At 45.2% G+C, this 17,495-nt stretch overlaps 1 protein-coding gene across 2 annotated transcripts in view; it reads left to right on the forward strand.

Annotated features, from left to right (window-relative positions):
* Positions 1 to 17,495, forward strand: part of NTRK3 (neurotrophic receptor tyrosine kinase 3) — a 201,069-nt gene that overhangs the window by 146,623 nt on the left and 36,951 nt on the right. For both annotated transcript variants that reach the window (XM_030281417.4, XM_030281418.4), the window contains exon 13: positions 15,157 to 15,287. In XM_030281417.4, the coding sequence (XP_030137277.1) occupies positions 15,157 to 15,287 (131 nt within the window). The remainder of the gene's footprint in view (positions 1 to 15,156; positions 15,288 to 17,495) is intronic.

Here is a 17,495-nt window from a genome sequence, read left to right on the forward strand (position 1 = left end):
AAGGGCTGGAAGTTGAGCTTTCGCTTTATAAGAGCATGGTTGTCTTTCCTATATCAGTTGTATTACAGTAAAAATTCATGTTCTGCTTGTCCTGATTAAATGGCAAAATGTTGTACCAGAGCAGCAGGAAACTCTCATGTTGCTTGGCTATTTCCTTTTTAATTACTGTCACCAATTCATTGGCAAGAGTAATCTTATTGCTCAGGGCTGAAGCCACCTTCCCTTTCCATCACTATACAGCCCCAGGGCTTGTAAAATACACTTTTGGCAGTAAGGTGAAATAAAGAGAACTTCATTTATTTGCTGCATTTCATTTGTGCCATCACAAGAGCCTGTGAGGCCACAGACTAGCCTGGGTATCTGGTATTGTCCAAGTTAAAAATAACCCCACTTTACTCTGCTCACCCAAAAGTTATTTTTCACCCAGAACCTTTCAGGACTGCTTGGCCAGTGACAGAACTAGGGAGAGAGTGACCAGGGGTGGAGTGGGGTGACAGACACCACAAAGTCAGGTAAGTGACTGAATCAGAGCATCAGGGCTGGCAGCTGATAGTTTGCAGCAAGAAAACACCATGACATGCAAGACGTCTGCTGCAAAAACTGGGAGAGAAATGATTTGGAAACATGTGCTCTTTCTAAAGCTTTTATTTTTTAATAGAGAAAACCTTTCAGGCCCCTTTTTAATTCATAATAAAGAGCAGGTTGAAAAGAAGGAGAGGGCAAATGAAGACAGCAAGGCTTGCTAACTTCCTTTAAAGTAGGAAGGTCACCTTTAAAAATGGATGAATGCAGCATTTGGAAGAAGCTCCAAGGCAGCAGGCCTGGGGTTCAGCACTAGAATAGGAGGCAGAACAAAGATGAAAAGAAGAATCCAGTTGGGATCCAGGAATAGCTGCAGAGCTGCAGATCCCCGTGGTGGACTGGGATGGAGGCGGTGTTTAAGGGAGCTTCTCTGCCTGCTCTCAGTTGTGTGTGGTGATGTGCTGGGGAGAGTTAAATCTGGAGCTGGATAACCAGCTGGACTGCACAGGGGCACATGGACAGGTGCTGGCACTGTGGGAGTAAGATTGGGATCTGGGATAAAATTAAAGCACTGCCTGTTCATTTGCATTCAGGGATACTGGGTAGCTCTACAGCTGTCTTGCCTGGTTTGGTTGTGTCCCTGCTGAGTTTTCCCTTTTCTTGGGACTCTTCAGGGAGTGAGAAAAGGGTGATCAGAACAAGAATCCTGGTGATGACTTGCTTCTTCCCAGTGCTAGCCCTTCCCACCTTTCCTTGTCACAACCTGGGAGCTGTCTGGTGGGAGCAGGACATAAGGGGAGGAGTGGGGACTGCACTGAGTGACCCTGGTGGTGCTCTCAGCTGTGTCTGCCCTGGGCAGAAGCTGCCTATGTCAGGGGAACAGTTCTTAGGATTCACCAAAGAACTGAACACATTTCATATTTAAGCAATTGCCTGTCTTTCCCTCTGAGCCAAGGTGCAAGGGCATCAGACACATGCTATCTGTTGCTTATTAAGTGGTTTAACAAGCCCAGCTAATTACAGTGTACTCAAGGATTTTGTAGCTTATGAAGGCAGTCCCTGTTTGTTTGTGTCAGTGCTTTAATACATTAATACACCACTTAAGCCTCGGGAGGTGTGTGTGCTCACACAGCTTTACATATGGGGAGGCATGTTGATGGTTTTCATGTCAGCTGGGGCTTCTCTGGCTGCTACAGCTCCAGCTCTGAAGGGATGCTTGTGGTTTTGCACTCAGCCTTGTCACTGGAGGGACATGCATCCCCTACATAAAAACATTGTTCTCCCTGCCCAGAAATATGTTGTTTTACAAGACTCAGGCAGACACGGGCACCCTGTTGTTAAGGTTTCCTTCTCTCAGACAGGCCTTGGAGAGTTTCTCGGCCTCTTTCCTTCTAAGTGCTGATGATACAGGCAATTTGTGCCTGAAAGTGTTGTCTTCTCTGCCTCAGTTAGTCCTGAGAGGTCAGCAGTGGGAGGTTCTGCCTGTGACACATGCATTTGTTTGCAAAGGGCCCAGCACATTCATTAAGCCACAGGATAACGAGCAATAATCAGTGCAGAAGGTGCCCAGCGTGAGACAGTGCAGGATGGGCTGGAGCAGGCAGCGAGGGTCAGGGGTAAAAGCCTCCTCAGGGCACTCACAGCTCAATGAAAAGAAAGCAGTCATGGGGGGAGGAGAAGGAGAAATGACAGATTAAAGGAAATTGAGCAACTGTAATAAATACACTTGAAATTGAAGTGATTATATTCCCTGTGGAGCTGAAGTGCTGAGGAGGGTCTGCAGAAAGGGCAGCCACACAAAACCAGTGGCCTTTTGGAGAGCTGGCTTACAGGGAATGCAAAATGAGTGGAAGAAAGCTGGCTGGGCTTTAATGCAGGTCTTTCAGACACGGTTGGGAAGGCTGCCCTAAACATTCAGTCCAGTAAAAATAAAGATAATAGAAGGCAGGATGATGGGACTGACATGCACCAGAGACTGGAACCACGATGGAGCACTGCTGAAGGATCACAGTGAAAGGAGAGGGGAGGAAGAAGTATGCAGGAGAAAACAAAGGGGTGGAAAGCAGCAGCCATACAGATGCTGAGGTTGTGTTTCAAGCAGGGAAGTACTTTTGCACATAAGCATCTCAGAGACAACAAAACTTGCCTCACATCAAGGAGGGGTTTGGAGTTTTGAGGAAAACAGGAATCTGCTACAGAGGATATGGAGGAGAAAGTGTTTATCTTGAGAGTGATATATGGAGAACTTATACTGACAACAGAACAAAAGCCAGCCTGAATCAGTGATAAGAGGAGAGAAAGATTATTAAATATCTTTCATCTGCCAAAATTGCATCCAACTTTATGGAGGATGAAGGGTTCATATCAGTGACCAGCCGTTCAAGGGCATGGGACCAGGTGAGCACCCTCTACAGATGGAGAGCACATCCTCAGGGTATGCCAAGCTCTTTGCTGACATTTTAATTTGCCTGTTAAAATTTGGCAGATGGATGAGAGTTGGAAAGTGGTGGCCGTAATGGGGACAGGAGACAGACCAGTGAGTTTGGTGCTTGTTCTGGGAAATTCTTGGGAATCTTCTTAAACTTTAAAGGATGTTGTGGGAGAACACCTGGAAAGCAACTCTCTCTGAAGGCCAAAGTAATGTGCCTTGAAGGAGTGGGAGGACACACTCAGCTAATCCTGAGGAACTCTCTGCCACCAAATCTGAGGGAAATTCAGTGGATATACTACTCTCAGGTGTTCCACAAGTACGTGACAAGGGCCAGCATCTGAAAGTAATGACTAGGGGTAGAAGTATTGACAAAGGCATCGACAAAACAAAGAACCTGTGTAGAAATCTGCCCTAAGAGCAAGAGACAGAAAAGAGTTGTTGCTAAAAGTGTTTCCAATTGGAAGGAGGTAGAAAGTGATGTGTCCTGGAAGTCACTGTTAATCACCTGTGTTTTTCTTGATGTCTGCTAATGATCTGGAAGAAAATGCTGAAGGCAGGAACCAGAGTCCTCTCTGCTGTAGCATCATGGGCTGAGGAATTTTTCACCAGCATGGACTATGCTCAAGGTCCCAAACACAGCCAGAGCCTCTCCTGATTTGGGATATATTTGAGAGAGGAATCCCTAGAGAGATAAAAGAAGCAGAGAGAGGGACACTGCAATTTATGCCACAGAGAAACAGCACTATCCATTAAGAAAGGATAAATGAAGCAAACTGGGCAGCGTAGGAATTTTTTGTTCATTGAACTCTTTTTCCAGAAATGAAGGTGTGATTTTTAACAGCTCGGTAATTATTCATTCCTTTTTTTTTTTTTTTTTTTTTTTTTCCTTCTCTCTCTGCAATTCCAGTTTCTAGTTTGGAGGCCTCAGATGACTTGATGTGAGCTCTGTTTGCAGGAGAATTGCAGCCTGGCTGTGTAAATGCAAGTCTGAGTGAAGTTTTGAACTCTGGGTGCTCATATGCACTCAGATATTGATCTGGGTATGTTTTCCCACTACCTGCTTAAAAAAATCTCTGCCCTGGAAAAAGGTTAAGAGACTTGATTTAAACTCTGATTGATAAAGAAAAGACTTCAAGGTGACCTTTCCAATACAGGCTGAATTTGGGGTCACTTTCCAAGCTCAGATTGCAGTAAGGAAACAGGGTTTGTAGGGAGATTGATGGATTGGATTAGTGGCCTCACATTTTGCGGTGTTATCATCACAATATCTGATACTGGCCCTTCAATTAAGGGAGTTCAGGAAAACAACACATGTAGTCTTGTTCAAGGTATTTTTGGATGAAATGAGACCTGTCCTAGGCTAGTGAGGAGAAACAGCTTAAAGTATTGAAGAACTTTCCACCATTATACCCCACTCAGTGCTCTGCAGCATCACCCACATATATTCATCTACAAATTGCTGTAGCCAGCTTTGGGAGGCTCTTTTATGCCCCTGCATCCTCAGGTAATTGAAAAAACAGTATTACTCCTTCCCACCTTCTCTAGAAATGTTGCTGATTTTATTCCTTTCCACTAGCAGTATGTTCTTGCTGTAAAACTTCATAATATATATTTAAATTTAAGTTGTTAAACCATATATGATATATATAAAAAGTATATGTGTGTGTATATTTATATATAGATAATATCTTGGTTTTGTAGCTGAAGAACCTCATAGGTTGCCTTCCCTATGTGCCTTGAATACCAACTTAACAATCATCCAGTCTTCAAAGAGAGTTCAGTTAAAGCTGAACATGCACCTTTTCACCATCTGCAATTAATCATGTCTTCTGAGGCTACCAGCACTGCTGAATGTTTTCTTGAGTCTCACCAGGGCCTTTAAGAAGAATTAACTGGGTATATTTCCTCTGGTTCAGGCGCTGATGTTTGGCCACAGGAGAAAACTGTAGGATTCTTTTTTTCCCCCTTCTTGCACTCATTGAAATTTGTGCTGGATTTTGTAAAAATTCACCCCAACCATCTGGCTCATAATCATGTGAGACATTGCTGAAGGATGACAGAAAGAAAAATGGACAAATATATGTTATGTTTTATCACCCTGTGTTCTCCCTGTGCTGGGAGTGCCAGAGAAAATAACCCAGGATGGATTCTCCTTTATGACCACAATAAGGGACACAGTGAAGCAGTGCCATCAGGGAAGGATGCTCTAACAAGAGCATGTGGCTCCTTAAACAGTGCTGACCTCTTGGTGATGAGGGATTTTCAAAGCCTAACCCAAGGAGAACTATTTCTGGTTCACCTCTCACTGCTCACAGAGGTTTATTTGTGCCAAGGAGAGGAAGGTGATACTGGCTGGACAGTGCCTCTGCACAGCCAGTGCCTGGGGAACAAGTTGGGTCCCACTGTGGAACAGCTTTGGAGTCAATGCAGGGCTGAGCTGCTGCCCTTAGGGATCCTCTTCTGTAGGATGGAAAAGGTGCTGGTGGGCTCCTTTCTCTCATCTAGAGCTGCTCTGCTGTTACTCCCCTCTTTTTTTTTTTTTTTTTTTTTTCTTCCTACAGCAAGGGGCACTTTGGAGGAAAAGTGGATTCTCCTGGTGTGCAGCCTCCCAGGAGCACCAGCACAAAATTTGTTGCTATTTATGACACAGGCACAGGCCAAAGGGGCACAATCATGCACAGACCTGGAGGGTTAAATGAGGACCAGCTGCTCTCCCCACCAGATTAGTAATTCCTTTGTATGATCCTCCTCCTCTTTATCCCTCTCTGCATAATTTTCTGCCTCTTAACAATAGCCTAAATCACCAAACCACAGTAATTTTAGAGCCCGGCAGGCAGAGCTGTCTTACATTACTCCTCCTTCAGGGGTTTCCTTCTGCAGGAGGAGCTGGTGAGATGGAAAAAGGGACGTGCAGACAGAACAAGCAGGGAGAAAAAGGAAACCTCAGGCAGAAACAAAGACAGAGCAAGGTCCATTTGGGGTGTTAGGAAAACACAGATCTGAGGGAACACCTCATCAAGCCACAGACATAAAAACACCTCCCGTGTCAGTCCTGTGAGAAAGGGAGTCAGAGGAGGTGGGAAGGAAGGAGAGAGCTGGAAACTGGGCAAACTAGAGAGAGACTTTCTAACAAAATCATAACTTGAGCCCAAGATCTGTCTCTCAACACCTCATGTTTTTGCTCTATATGGCCTCTCTTCTGGAATTTTCTTGTTCCATGGGTTTGGCTGCATTAGCCACTTGTTTAATGACCACAAAGCAAAGCTGTTGGTGGGAAAATGACTGGGCATGGGGCAAGAAGTGATATTACTACCTGGAGTTTACAGACATACACACACACACAAAAAAGATGATGCTACATTTCTTTCAAAATTGTCCTTTTCCTTTTTTCTTTGTGATGATGGTGAGGACAGCAACAATCAGAAGCACTTCCAACCTGCCTGGAGCTGTAGCTGGAAAATGCAGAACATAAGGCCCTTTCACCAAATTTTCTGCTTTGAGACAGTCCAGGAACTCTGTCACAACAGATTTTTCTGAAAGTCTTTATGCAGTTCCACATCTGGAGGAAACTGCACTTTGTCTAAAAATACTTCTTCATTTTGCACCCAACTTTGGGGTCAGCTCTTGTTCTGTAGTTTGCAAGGGAAATCACAGTTTTAATCTGAACCACTTCCAAACCATACCTTTCTTTAGTGCCACTCTTCTAATAGTCACATATTTTCCAGAACATGTTCAGTATATCTGAAATTTTTTAGCAATTATGGTGTAGGATAGATCCTTCAAACTGTGAATCAGGGCAGTGACTGAACAACACTGAAAAGTAGTATCAAAACCCCCTAAATACTCAAAATTAGAAGGAAAAGCGTAATGCAGTGACCTGGACCCTGTGCTGCAATATCTGCATGGGTGTGCAAGCACACTGCAGCATGGCACAGAGGCTGATGGCTGGGATGGGAATGACACCAGCAAGATCTGGCTGCTGAGGCCAAAAAGGGCAATGATTGACCATGGGTAGTCTGTGGGGGTCAGTACTGGCTGGGCTGAGCTCTGCTGGTGCCTTTTGGATGGAGAAGTGGTGGTGCCCAGGACACTTCCATGTCTGCTTGGGGTGATGGGGAATGCAGTCTAATCAAGGCTGTTGTGAAGATGAGGGAGCTTTTCAGTGCTGCTCCCAAATTAAGGAGTGTGAGGAAGAGCCAGTGCAGGGATGAGGGCTGGGAGAAAGGCTCGTGTGGCACCAGTTAAGCCAGCCCTGTGTGGCATCTGCCTGCTGGGACACTGTGGCGATGCCAGAGGACAGCAAAGGCCAAAGCTGAGTTCACTGTGAGCAAAATCCTTCCTTCAAAGGATCCAGGAACTAATTTTTGGCTCTGCAGCAGCTCAGCCATGGAGGGGCTGCTGCCTGCACCAGGCCCTGGGGTCTGCTCCACCTCTGCAGCAGAGAGATGGGGAAACGTGAGGCTCGAGGCTGCTGAAAGCAGGTTCTGCTGGGCAGTCAGCTCCAGACTGGGGCAGCCCATAGCCCTGAGCCCCTGTGACTGGAGGGTGGAAGGTAAGTCTCTGTGTTACTTCTGGGAGACATTCCCCAAGCTGCCAGGCTGCTGCTGAGCCCTGGTCGCTTCCCGCTTTCTTGTGATTATCCATCTTGGCAATGGGATGCTGTTAAGTGTCTGATTATGGTGTTGAAGCCTTGAGCCTGAAATCTGACTATCATGTGGTCTCTCGAGGGGCAGCCAATCCCCCTACAACCCTCCACCAGTAATCCTTCCTTTCCCTTGGAAAAATAGTAAAACAGAAAGACAAGTGGTATCTGTCTGCAGCAGCACTTTCCAATCAAGTGAAGACTAACTGGAAAATCAAATCAGCTGGTAAGTTGCTGCAAAACACAACTCTATCTCCTTAAAATCTCCTGTTTTGAAGGGATGAGCTGAACAGCAATAGCTGCTGATGTAAAACAAACCATTATGCCTCCTATCTCTTCTCCAAGCCCCCCTCCCTGCAGACTGCTTGAGTCTGAAGGAGGCAGATGCTCTCTGAAGACTATTTTCCTCTGTTAAATAAATTCACTTTCAAATAATGTGTAATTAAATGTGTGGTATTGAATTAATGTTTTATTCTGAGTGCTTTGGCAGCAGGGGACCTAGGGCCCTGGCTGGTGGAAAGAAAACATGCTCACCAGAAAGATTTTCTCTCTTTCTCTTTCTCTTTCTCTTTCTCTTTCTCTTTCTCTTTCTCTTTCTCTTTCTCTTTCTCTTTCTCTTTCCCTTTCTCTCTTTCTCTTCTCTCTCTTTTTCTTGTTGTTGTTGGTGGTCTCCACGTGCCTGCTTTTGGAGCTGGTGCTGCAGCTCAGGGGGTGCTAATCCAGTCACTGGATTAGCTGCAAATCACACCCCTCTGTGGAGCTTGAGGGCTGTTCTGCAGCATCTCTCCCTCAAATCAGGGCTGGCTGGAGTCAGCTGGAAGCTGAGAGGCAGCGCTTTGGGTCAGGGCTTCCTCTGCATCTGCTATTCCAGCAGCAAAAGCAGAGGAGCTGGTGAAGTCCTGATGGCCAGAGGTATGCTTGGAAATGGTGGACATCAGGTATTTCCAAAGCATCAGAGATCTGGGATGCAGAGGTTGCTCCTCTCCTGTTTTCCTGAGCTCAATTGCACTGAACTTCAGCTCCTGGTGTAGATTGGTATAACTGGATCATTCTTTTAGCCAAGATTGTCCAGCTAAATGCGTCAAGGCCTGTTATTTTTTACCAAGGTCCATTTAGCAGCATGTAGTGCATTAGCTCTGGGTCTGCTGGGTCAGCTGAGCAATAAAGCCTCTTTCCCACCTGGGAGCTGCACTCTTGCCTTGTGCTGCTCCCAAGGAATGAAGCGGATGGTAAGAAAATGAAAAGAACTGCAGAAACATAAAATAGCTTTCTCTTAAGGTCTTTATGAAGGAGTACAATCATTAACTGAGCCGAAGGCGGTGGTTGCTCCACCAGGTTCCCAAAGATTCAGATATGCTTTACATAAATCTCTATGATTTGTGTCAGGACTGCTTGGTGCTTATAATCATGACTTTTTTGAGTCCAAGTCCTTGAAGGGTGCCTTACAGAGGAGCTTGGCAAAGAACCAGTGTCTGGGCACCGTGCCGAGTTGTTGGAACATGTACCTGGGCCCTTTCCCAGAGGTGGCTCATGTCAGAGCTGGGAGAAAAGCCACCAGAAGTGAAGGGCTACCTACTTGGAGTCTAGGCAGAGATAAGAAACAGCCTATTTATTTCTCCATTTTTTAAAATGATGTGGGACTGATTCTCCCTTTGTTTACATATACTTCACAGCAGTCCATGATTGAAATCAATATCGCCCATTGACTTTGATGGATTTGCACCAGGTGAGGAGGGACACTCAGCTCTGTGCACCCTGCCTATGTGTTATCTTCTCTCTTTATGAGACAGATCTGTGAGAGAATGCCTTGCCAGCCCTCCAGTGGCAGGGCTTTTTAATCTGGTCCCGCCTGATGCGCGAGCTCTGCTCTGATCGGGTACATCGCGTAACTCACCGAGTTTGGTTCCCATCCAGGCTGTGATTGACTGCCTGACATGAAGGGCTCTCTGCTTGGTACTTACATGTGGTGGTGACAAGATTTCCAGTGTAAATTGTAAGCTTTGTTTATTTGATTTTAATTGTGGCGGAGCAGCGGAGCTGTGCAGCATTTATTTACAAGAGTTATTCCAGCAGCGTCGAGGAAGAAATGAATGAATCACATTAACTAAGTGAGGACTTTGCTACCTTTTTGTGGACAACTTATGTAGAAAGAAAAGAGAGACAATTCTTTGGCATAAATTAGTTGTTACAGCAAATGACTCAGCCACTGCTGAAAAATGTCATTGTTGTTATCATTTATACAGCGCTGTTCATGCAAATGAGGCATTAGAAGCTTATGAAAATCAAGAGCATATCTACAAAGAGCCCAGGATCAGACCCAAATCAGGATACCCTAGAAACAGATCTAAAATAAGTCAGGTTTAAAACAAGGCTTGAACAGCAAGAGGGGCAAAAAAGAGAAAAGAAAAAGAGAGAAGAAATGCCATTATGTGAAAAAGCAAAGGGAGGGAGGAACTGGTGATGGAGAGGTGCAGGAAAGGACCTACCTTTAGGGAAAACAGGGTCACATGCTGGGGAGAGAAGAAAAATTTATAGAAAATTGATATTGGTCTTTTATAGGCTAGAAGAGGAATCTTCCAATGAAGAGGTCAGCAAAAGTAAAAGGGGAATTGACTAGAATTTTGGTCTATTCCACCAGCAAGCTACAGGTTGTTTGTGAATTAATAGCCCAGGGTCAGGAAACCCACTAGAAATACAAGAAGATTGCTCACTGTTTGAGAGTTTGAAAGAAGATGTGAGGAATTCATTGAAATTTATTAATTTAACAATTGAAATTGACCTGGTGTAAATGATCCAGCATGAGTAGTTTTGCAGTTTGCTCTAACTTAACTACTGGCACCGCTTATGGTTTACTCTGGAGATTGATTTGTCCATTTTCCTCCTACTGTAGTCATCTGTGTCCAAACACAATCATGTGCATTCAGGTTTCAAGAGTATTAGCAAACCATGGTTTCAAAGATGCTGGTTGTGATGGGAATTTGAAATGCAGAATTTGCCGTGTCACTGAACCCATCTCTTCTTCATCTGATGCCCAGGACTGATTTAGAAATGAGACAGTAATTGGAAAATTAGATTCATGAAATGTACTCATGCAACTTCCCAATATCTGCTCATGTGATTGAGAAGTGGTGGTTATTCAAAACAAAGTGTTTCCATTGCACACAGTTTATTACCAGCTCCATATGCTCTACCTGGAATTTGGAGGTTGAGTCAGGGTCTTTTTGTCTTGACCTTGCCATAAGATAGAGAGACTGCAATATGAGAGTAAAAGATGGGAGAAGAATCATTGAATCTGTGATGTAAGTGGAAAAGTTCTGATTTTTCCAGGTTTATCACAAGGGCCAGTGCAGAAGTGGACATGGCAGACTGATGTGTGAGGAAAGCAGAATTAATCTTGTTTCATCTTCTTCTTCCCTGGTATCCCGTGGCTTTGCTGGGTTCACAAGTTTAGCAAACCAGAAGGTGTTTGTCTCGAGGAGAGGAACAGACATGACTAAGAACACATGGGAACAAGTGATAGGGAGGAAGAAGTTTCTGGTTTCAGACAGCCAGACTTTTCTGACTAAATTCACTTTAAGCACAGGTCAAGTCATCTGTCCTGCAAAAGCTTCAGAGGTGGTTAGATAAAGATCCCTTTGCAGACCCAAAGCTGCCATCCTTCTGCCTTAGCTCTTCCAGAGAAAGGGAAACTGTTTTGGAGACCATGTGTGAAAGTGGGTCCCAGACTTACTGTAGTTAATGCTCTAACTTCCCCCCATGCTGCTATCACTGAGCTAATGTCATGGGCCATTTCCAGCCAGCTGCAGGTCAGGTGGTTAATGGGTTAATGGGTTAATTCAGAGCAACAGTGAAGGCCAACCTTTGAAACACCTTCTCTGTGTGTTCAATCTTGATCAACAAGAAGGAAGGTGGGGAATCTGCCCAACTTTTCCTCTCTGTCATGAAAAAATATACTGATCCCAAACTAAGGACTAGAAAATGTTTCATTGTAAAGTGGAATTACTTTAGTGTCAGGCACTCACATTCTTCCTGTAGGTACAGCATGGCTTTGAATGAGTTCACATCATGCTGTCAATTCTGCTTATTTTCCTGTCAGGTCTTGCTGTGGCTTCTGCATAGGATCTTCTTATGAATTGTCTTGTTGTCTTGTTTTTATAAGTAAATGGTACATGGGGAGGAAAAAATAAAAAGACTGGTACTTAGGGAGAGGCAGTTTGCATACACCTTGTCTACAGGGCTGACTGCAACACAGCCGAGACAGATTAGCACAGCACTGCCTGCCTAAAACAAATAAACACCAGCTGTTTATCAGACAGGGCTCGGCTTCCTCCAGGAGGAAGTAAACAGATTTATGCAGATGAACCTCTGAGGTGCCCTTGCAGCACAGCATCTTTCATGGCTATTTGGCCTTCCTCATGAGTTATGGCCAGGATGGGCGAGTGCAGAGATGGAAGTTGAGCACAAAAACGCCGCTGGCCACACCGTGCCACAGGGGTTTGTCACTGCCTTGTGGTTAAACCTGTATTTTATACTGGGTTAGAATTAATCATAGTGCTGATCTCCCCATGAAGGGAAGAATTTGATCTCAACTTCACTACTTTAGGCCTCCAGCATGTGGAAAAGCAATTTATTATAACTCACTTATTATTCAATTTCTGCCTAAAATACTATGAAGGAAAATTTATGGCTATTTGAGGTTGAGAGAAATTGTGATCAGCAAGTGTACTTTTCTGATTCTGCATTAAGATTGTCCAGTTGCTGTCAAACTACTTAACTTCATGACCCTTTTATTTTTATGACCACCCAAGTTAACTTTCAATCCAACAGTGCTACACAAGTCCACTGCTGCAAAAGGATTGCTTCTCCCTCAATTCAACTCTGTCTGCCATAATACCACATCTAATTCTTCATATAAATTTTCCCTAAAACTTCTCAGGTGACTCTTAACAACTAGCTGTAAAATCTGGTCTCAGAGGCAGATGGGATATTATTTTAATAATATAGCTGTAATTACACAGTTTGGATGCCAGCTCTCAGAAATGTCTGATAATTTATTAAGATGTTATTGGGAGGAAAAATTGGGAGCTGAAAGTTTTGGGCAATACCTTGGAGAGTTTAGAAAGAGGTTTGCCTCAGTTCTCATGGTGTTACTCATCAGAAGTGTAAAAATTCTTAAATAGTATTGCTGGGTTTTCTGAGACAGTTTCCTATTTAACTTCATCTCACACCAAATGGGACAATCCTATTGTAATTGCTACATTTCTGAGTTTTTAAAAATATCCTTGGTACCCTCCTCTTAGTACAAGATCATTCCTCACAGCTTTCTTGATTGCTGCTATTTGGAAAACCAAGAATGCAAATATGTGGTTTGTCAATACAGTAAGATCAGGATAATGTAGTGATGAGTGCTATAGAAATTCTTGCCAAGCCAAAGAGGATAAACCCCTTTTCCTCTACTCTGTTAAGTAAATTGGTACCATTTGAGCTTGTCTTATATTGGGAGTTTCCGCACCCAAGTGCATTGCTGTACATTTCAACACATTATAGCTCAGATTTCTCCAGGTACTCCTTAAACACTCAGCTAAACCAGGTGGAGAAGGCAAAGTCCACGTGTGATTTGTTCTCCCTGGCTGCTACTGCAGGTTTAAAACCAAAGTCATTTTGGATGTGCCTACCAACCTGTGCCTTAATGTTATTAATATTATTAATATCGGTAAGAAACAGTTTTCAGCCTATTGAACAATTAAGAAAGGTCAATGGGAATTCCCAGAGAGGTGTCTTTCATTACAAGGCCCATTGCTTGTGCAATCTTGCAGCATCCATCTTCCCAAGCAAGCCAAGGGCCAAGAGATGGCAGCTCCATAAACCTGCCTCTGAGCTCCTAATTAAAAAGCTTAATTGCACAAAAGCCATTAAGACGCTTGTGTTCCATTGGCTTTTTGATGCATTAAATGGCACCTATGTTGTTTTCAGGAACGTGACCACTCAGGTTGACACAGGTGCCTGCTTAGGTGCCTGGGTGGCAGGAGCTGGTGGCAGGAGCTGGTGGCAGATTGTGATGTGTCCCTGCAGGCAGTCTGAAACCCAGAGTTAGTCACTTCCACCTCCTTCATCTGCAGTGCCCCAAGAAAAACACATCTAATCTAAGGGACACATACATTTACAGCTCCTGTGGCACAAGGAAGAGATGAAAAAGGATCAAAAGTGGTCCAGTTTATGAGCAAATAGATTCAGGGTTATGAACATCCCCCGTGAGTGGAAAGAGGGCAATGCCCCACGTAATGGCTCTGCTTCAGGAGACCTGTCATACATCGGCTTTTACTGACTGGGCACTGGAGAAGAGTGCACAGCTCTCCCCTGGCCTTCACGACCATCAGGCTGGAGCTGGGAGTGGTCTGTGCTGCCACAGTTCTCATGGTGATGGAAAGCTGCACTGAAGGACAGCTCATAGAGATGAAGTTTTGGGTGCTGTCCCTTCAGAAAATGCTGTGATGGCTGTGCATCTCTATCTGCTTCTACAGTTCATTCTAAGCATTAAATAAAACCTTTTTTTTTATTATTGCTGAGGAGTTCTAGGGGCGTTCTGATGCCACAAAGGTGCTTAGAGGTGTGCCTTAGTGCTGTCCTCAGAAGAGAGCCAGTTCTCCCAGCAACCTGTGCCATTTAATGGTGACACAGAGCCAGTGGATATCCCATAGTCACTACCCTGCCCCTGTAGGTTCCTGGTCTGGGCAGATTTCATCCTCAGGAATGACCTGCTGGCTGAGCAAACCACTTTTCATTGGCCTCTGTACCTCTGGTAAATTAAAGCTACTGCTCTTGTGATCCTTCCTGAATCCTTGGTTGCTACTTTCTGTCAGTCCTCACTGTCCTAAATGTCAGTGGGAAGGATCATTGAAACTAATGGGTTCAGTTCATCTGTTGTGCCAGTGATGGTATCCTGGGATGACCTTCTTTCTGAGGGAACAGTCATGTAGGGGAAGGCTGCAGGGTCAGGGTCCTGCTGTGGGGCAGTACTCAGCACTTCCATCCTGCTAATGCCCTGAGGAACATGGGGGTCACTGGTCCTCCTCCTCCTGAGAATGCTTTGACTTACCAAGCTTCAGCCTCAAAAATCTGTTGTGTTTGAGTTTAAACTAATCCCAGTTGAAATGCAAAACTCAACAGGATCTTCTAATCTCACCTGGCCTTTCACTGGAAGGATGTGATCTTTGCTACACCTCACAGGAGATGGATTTATTTCCAGGATCATTCAAAAGGGGTTCATGTCTTGGTAGCACAATTTGCCCCAAAGGTTCCTCTCCCTGAGGACAAGCTTGCCATGAGGACTGATAAACCTCAAGTACTTTCCCTGCAGATGTTTTGCATGAGACTAACTCCATCACAGAGGTGGCTGCGTTCTGTGGGTGGGCAAAAAGATTCCCCGTAGATATTTTTGCGAAGCGATTTCAGTTCCCTTGCAGCTTGCAAGAAAATTGAATTAGTTGTTTTCCATTCGCTGAATTAACCCTGATTCATTCTTCCCTCAACCCTCTCCCTCTTCCTCCCCTCCCTCCAACAGATGTCCAGCATATTAAGAGGAGAGACATCGTTTTGAAGAGGGAGCTGGGAGAAGGTGCCTTTGGGAAGGTGTTCTTGGCCGAGTGTTACAACCTCAGCCCCACCAACGACAAAATGCTGGTGGCAGTGAAGGTAAATGCCAAGGGCGAATGACAGAGAGTAGGGCAGGGGCTGGCCAGTGAAGAGAGGCTGGATGAGCCTGTGTGGGAAAGGGAAGCAGGGGAGGGCTTGGGGCCAGGGGTGGAGATTTATCTGATGCCGGAGATTGTGGTAAATCCACTTAGTCACACAAAGTTTCAGTGTTCCGCTTCAAGGTTGTCTGTTCTCAGCAGTGCCAAAGCCTCCCTTCCTGCTGACACGGCCAGGAGACAGACAGGGAGGAGATGCTGGGAGCTCCTGTGCAGCTGCAGCAGCACGGCGTGGGTCCAACCCCCTCCAGCAGGCACCACGGCCCTGCTCCTTCTGGATTTTATCTTTTTGTGTAACGTGCAGAAGCTGAAACATAAAAAAAGCCTCAGCAGAAATGAGCAATGAAAGCTAAGCATGATGAGCCAATTTTCTGGGATCAATTTGCTGCAAGATGGGCAAAGAAACTCGGCTTGGCTCCACTCTGCTCCTGCTTGCCTAGCCACAGGTTGCTCCTGTTTTGGGTATGTTAAACCAACACGAGTTCAGCTTGGCTTGTGCTGTGCTGCTGCATCCTTGTGATATTCCTCGTGGGAGCTGTGCCCCATCAGTGTGGCTCTGGGTAGAGGAGAATACTCAGTGCAGAACTGTGTTCTCCTCTCATGTGGCACCAGTGGGGAGAGACACAGTTTAATCCCTTGGATTTAACCAGCGCTTCCTAACGCCTTGGAACAAGGTCTGCATTTGAACCCATGCTCTACAGGGGAAAAGTTCCAGCACTCTCTCCAAAGTGCTGGAGGCATCCAGTTACTTGTGACTTGTTCTAATCATTGGTGGCTCAAGCCTTTTTCTTTTAGCTCAGATGTCCCCTTTTGCTCCGGCAGTGAAATGCAAGATTGCACCTTTCACCTCTGAGACTGGTTAAAGCCGAGGACACCAAGACAGCCACGTGATTAATTGTTTGATTATAGGGTTGGTACCTGCCTATCAGTGTCAGCCATCCCTCAGCAAGCCTGGCTCCCCAGTCTCTGCAGAGTTTCATTTGCATGTAGGCAGAAACAGCATCCAAACTTGTTTCTCTTAATTGCTACTATGAGCTTACATCTCCAGAGTGCCTTTCATCCTGCAAGATCATACAGCTCTAGCTCTGGAGCAGGCCCTGGAATCTGGCTTCTTGCCAGCTCTGGGAGTGGCAGGGGAAAAAAAATCCCTCTAATTTGGGCCATGTTATAAGTCTGAGGGAAGGGAGAAAAAAAAAAAAAAAAAAAAAAAAAAAAAAAAAAGGCAGGAATAAAGGTTTTACATATTAAGCTGAGATTTGGCTGCAATTCCTGAAGATCTCATGCCCCCAGCTGAGGCTGAGGACTACCTCCCCAGTCCCTGCAGCTCAGGGCAGCAGCAGGACACTGGTTAAGGGCAGCTGAGTCCACAGCCAGGGCTTGCCTCTGCCCTGCTCTCGGGGACTCTCTCTCAAGGCCAAAGGAAGGGGCTGTGCTACTCTCTCGCTTAAATGGACTCAGATTTTTAGCAGATCTAAAGGTTGCAGCCCTGCAGATAAACTGAGTTTTGATGTGAAGGCATGGACAAGCTTCTTGTTTTATTCAGCTTGCTTCTAAAAGCGTCCTAAAAAATGCACAAACACTGTATCCAGCAGAGTGTTAAGGTGACGAAGTCAAGTACTAGAAATGCTGGAGGGGCTGTGTTCAGGGCGTGTCCTCTGAACACCTTATTTTTCATTTCTCTGGGGCTGCTGCATTGTGGGGACCACTCGTGTGCTGGAAGCCCCCTAGATGTGAGTGTACCCATTTTAACAACCCCCCAGCAAGTTACTGGGGTTGTATCATCCCCTTTTGCAGAGGGCAGAGGCAGAAAACAGGAAAACTGAACTGAAGAGATCTGCTTTAGGTGAAGGATGGAGTTACCAACCAACCTCTCTCTCCAGCCCCATGGACAGCAGGTACCTGACTCAGAGTGATCCCTGCTGCAGCAATAAACACATGGTGCTGGTGGAAACCTGGCCCTGAGACTGCATAAGAGGGGATTTTCCAGGTAATATTGGAACAACTGGCACTTCATGAGGACAGCTGCAACCTGCAGATGCTCAGGGACTTGCCAGAAGTTATGGAGGAATTGTGTGATGGAGACACAAAAAAAAAATCCACCCCAAACCTTCCTGGGAGAGGCATTCCACTGATTTTACTGAGACATCCCTTC

This window comes from Taeniopygia guttata, chromosome 10, assembly GCF_048771995.1.
Source record: "Taeniopygia guttata chromosome 10, bTaeGut7.mat, whole genome shotgun sequence".
NCBI classification, from domain to species: Eukaryota; Metazoa; Chordata; class Aves; order Passeriformes; family Estrildidae; genus Taeniopygia; species Taeniopygia guttata.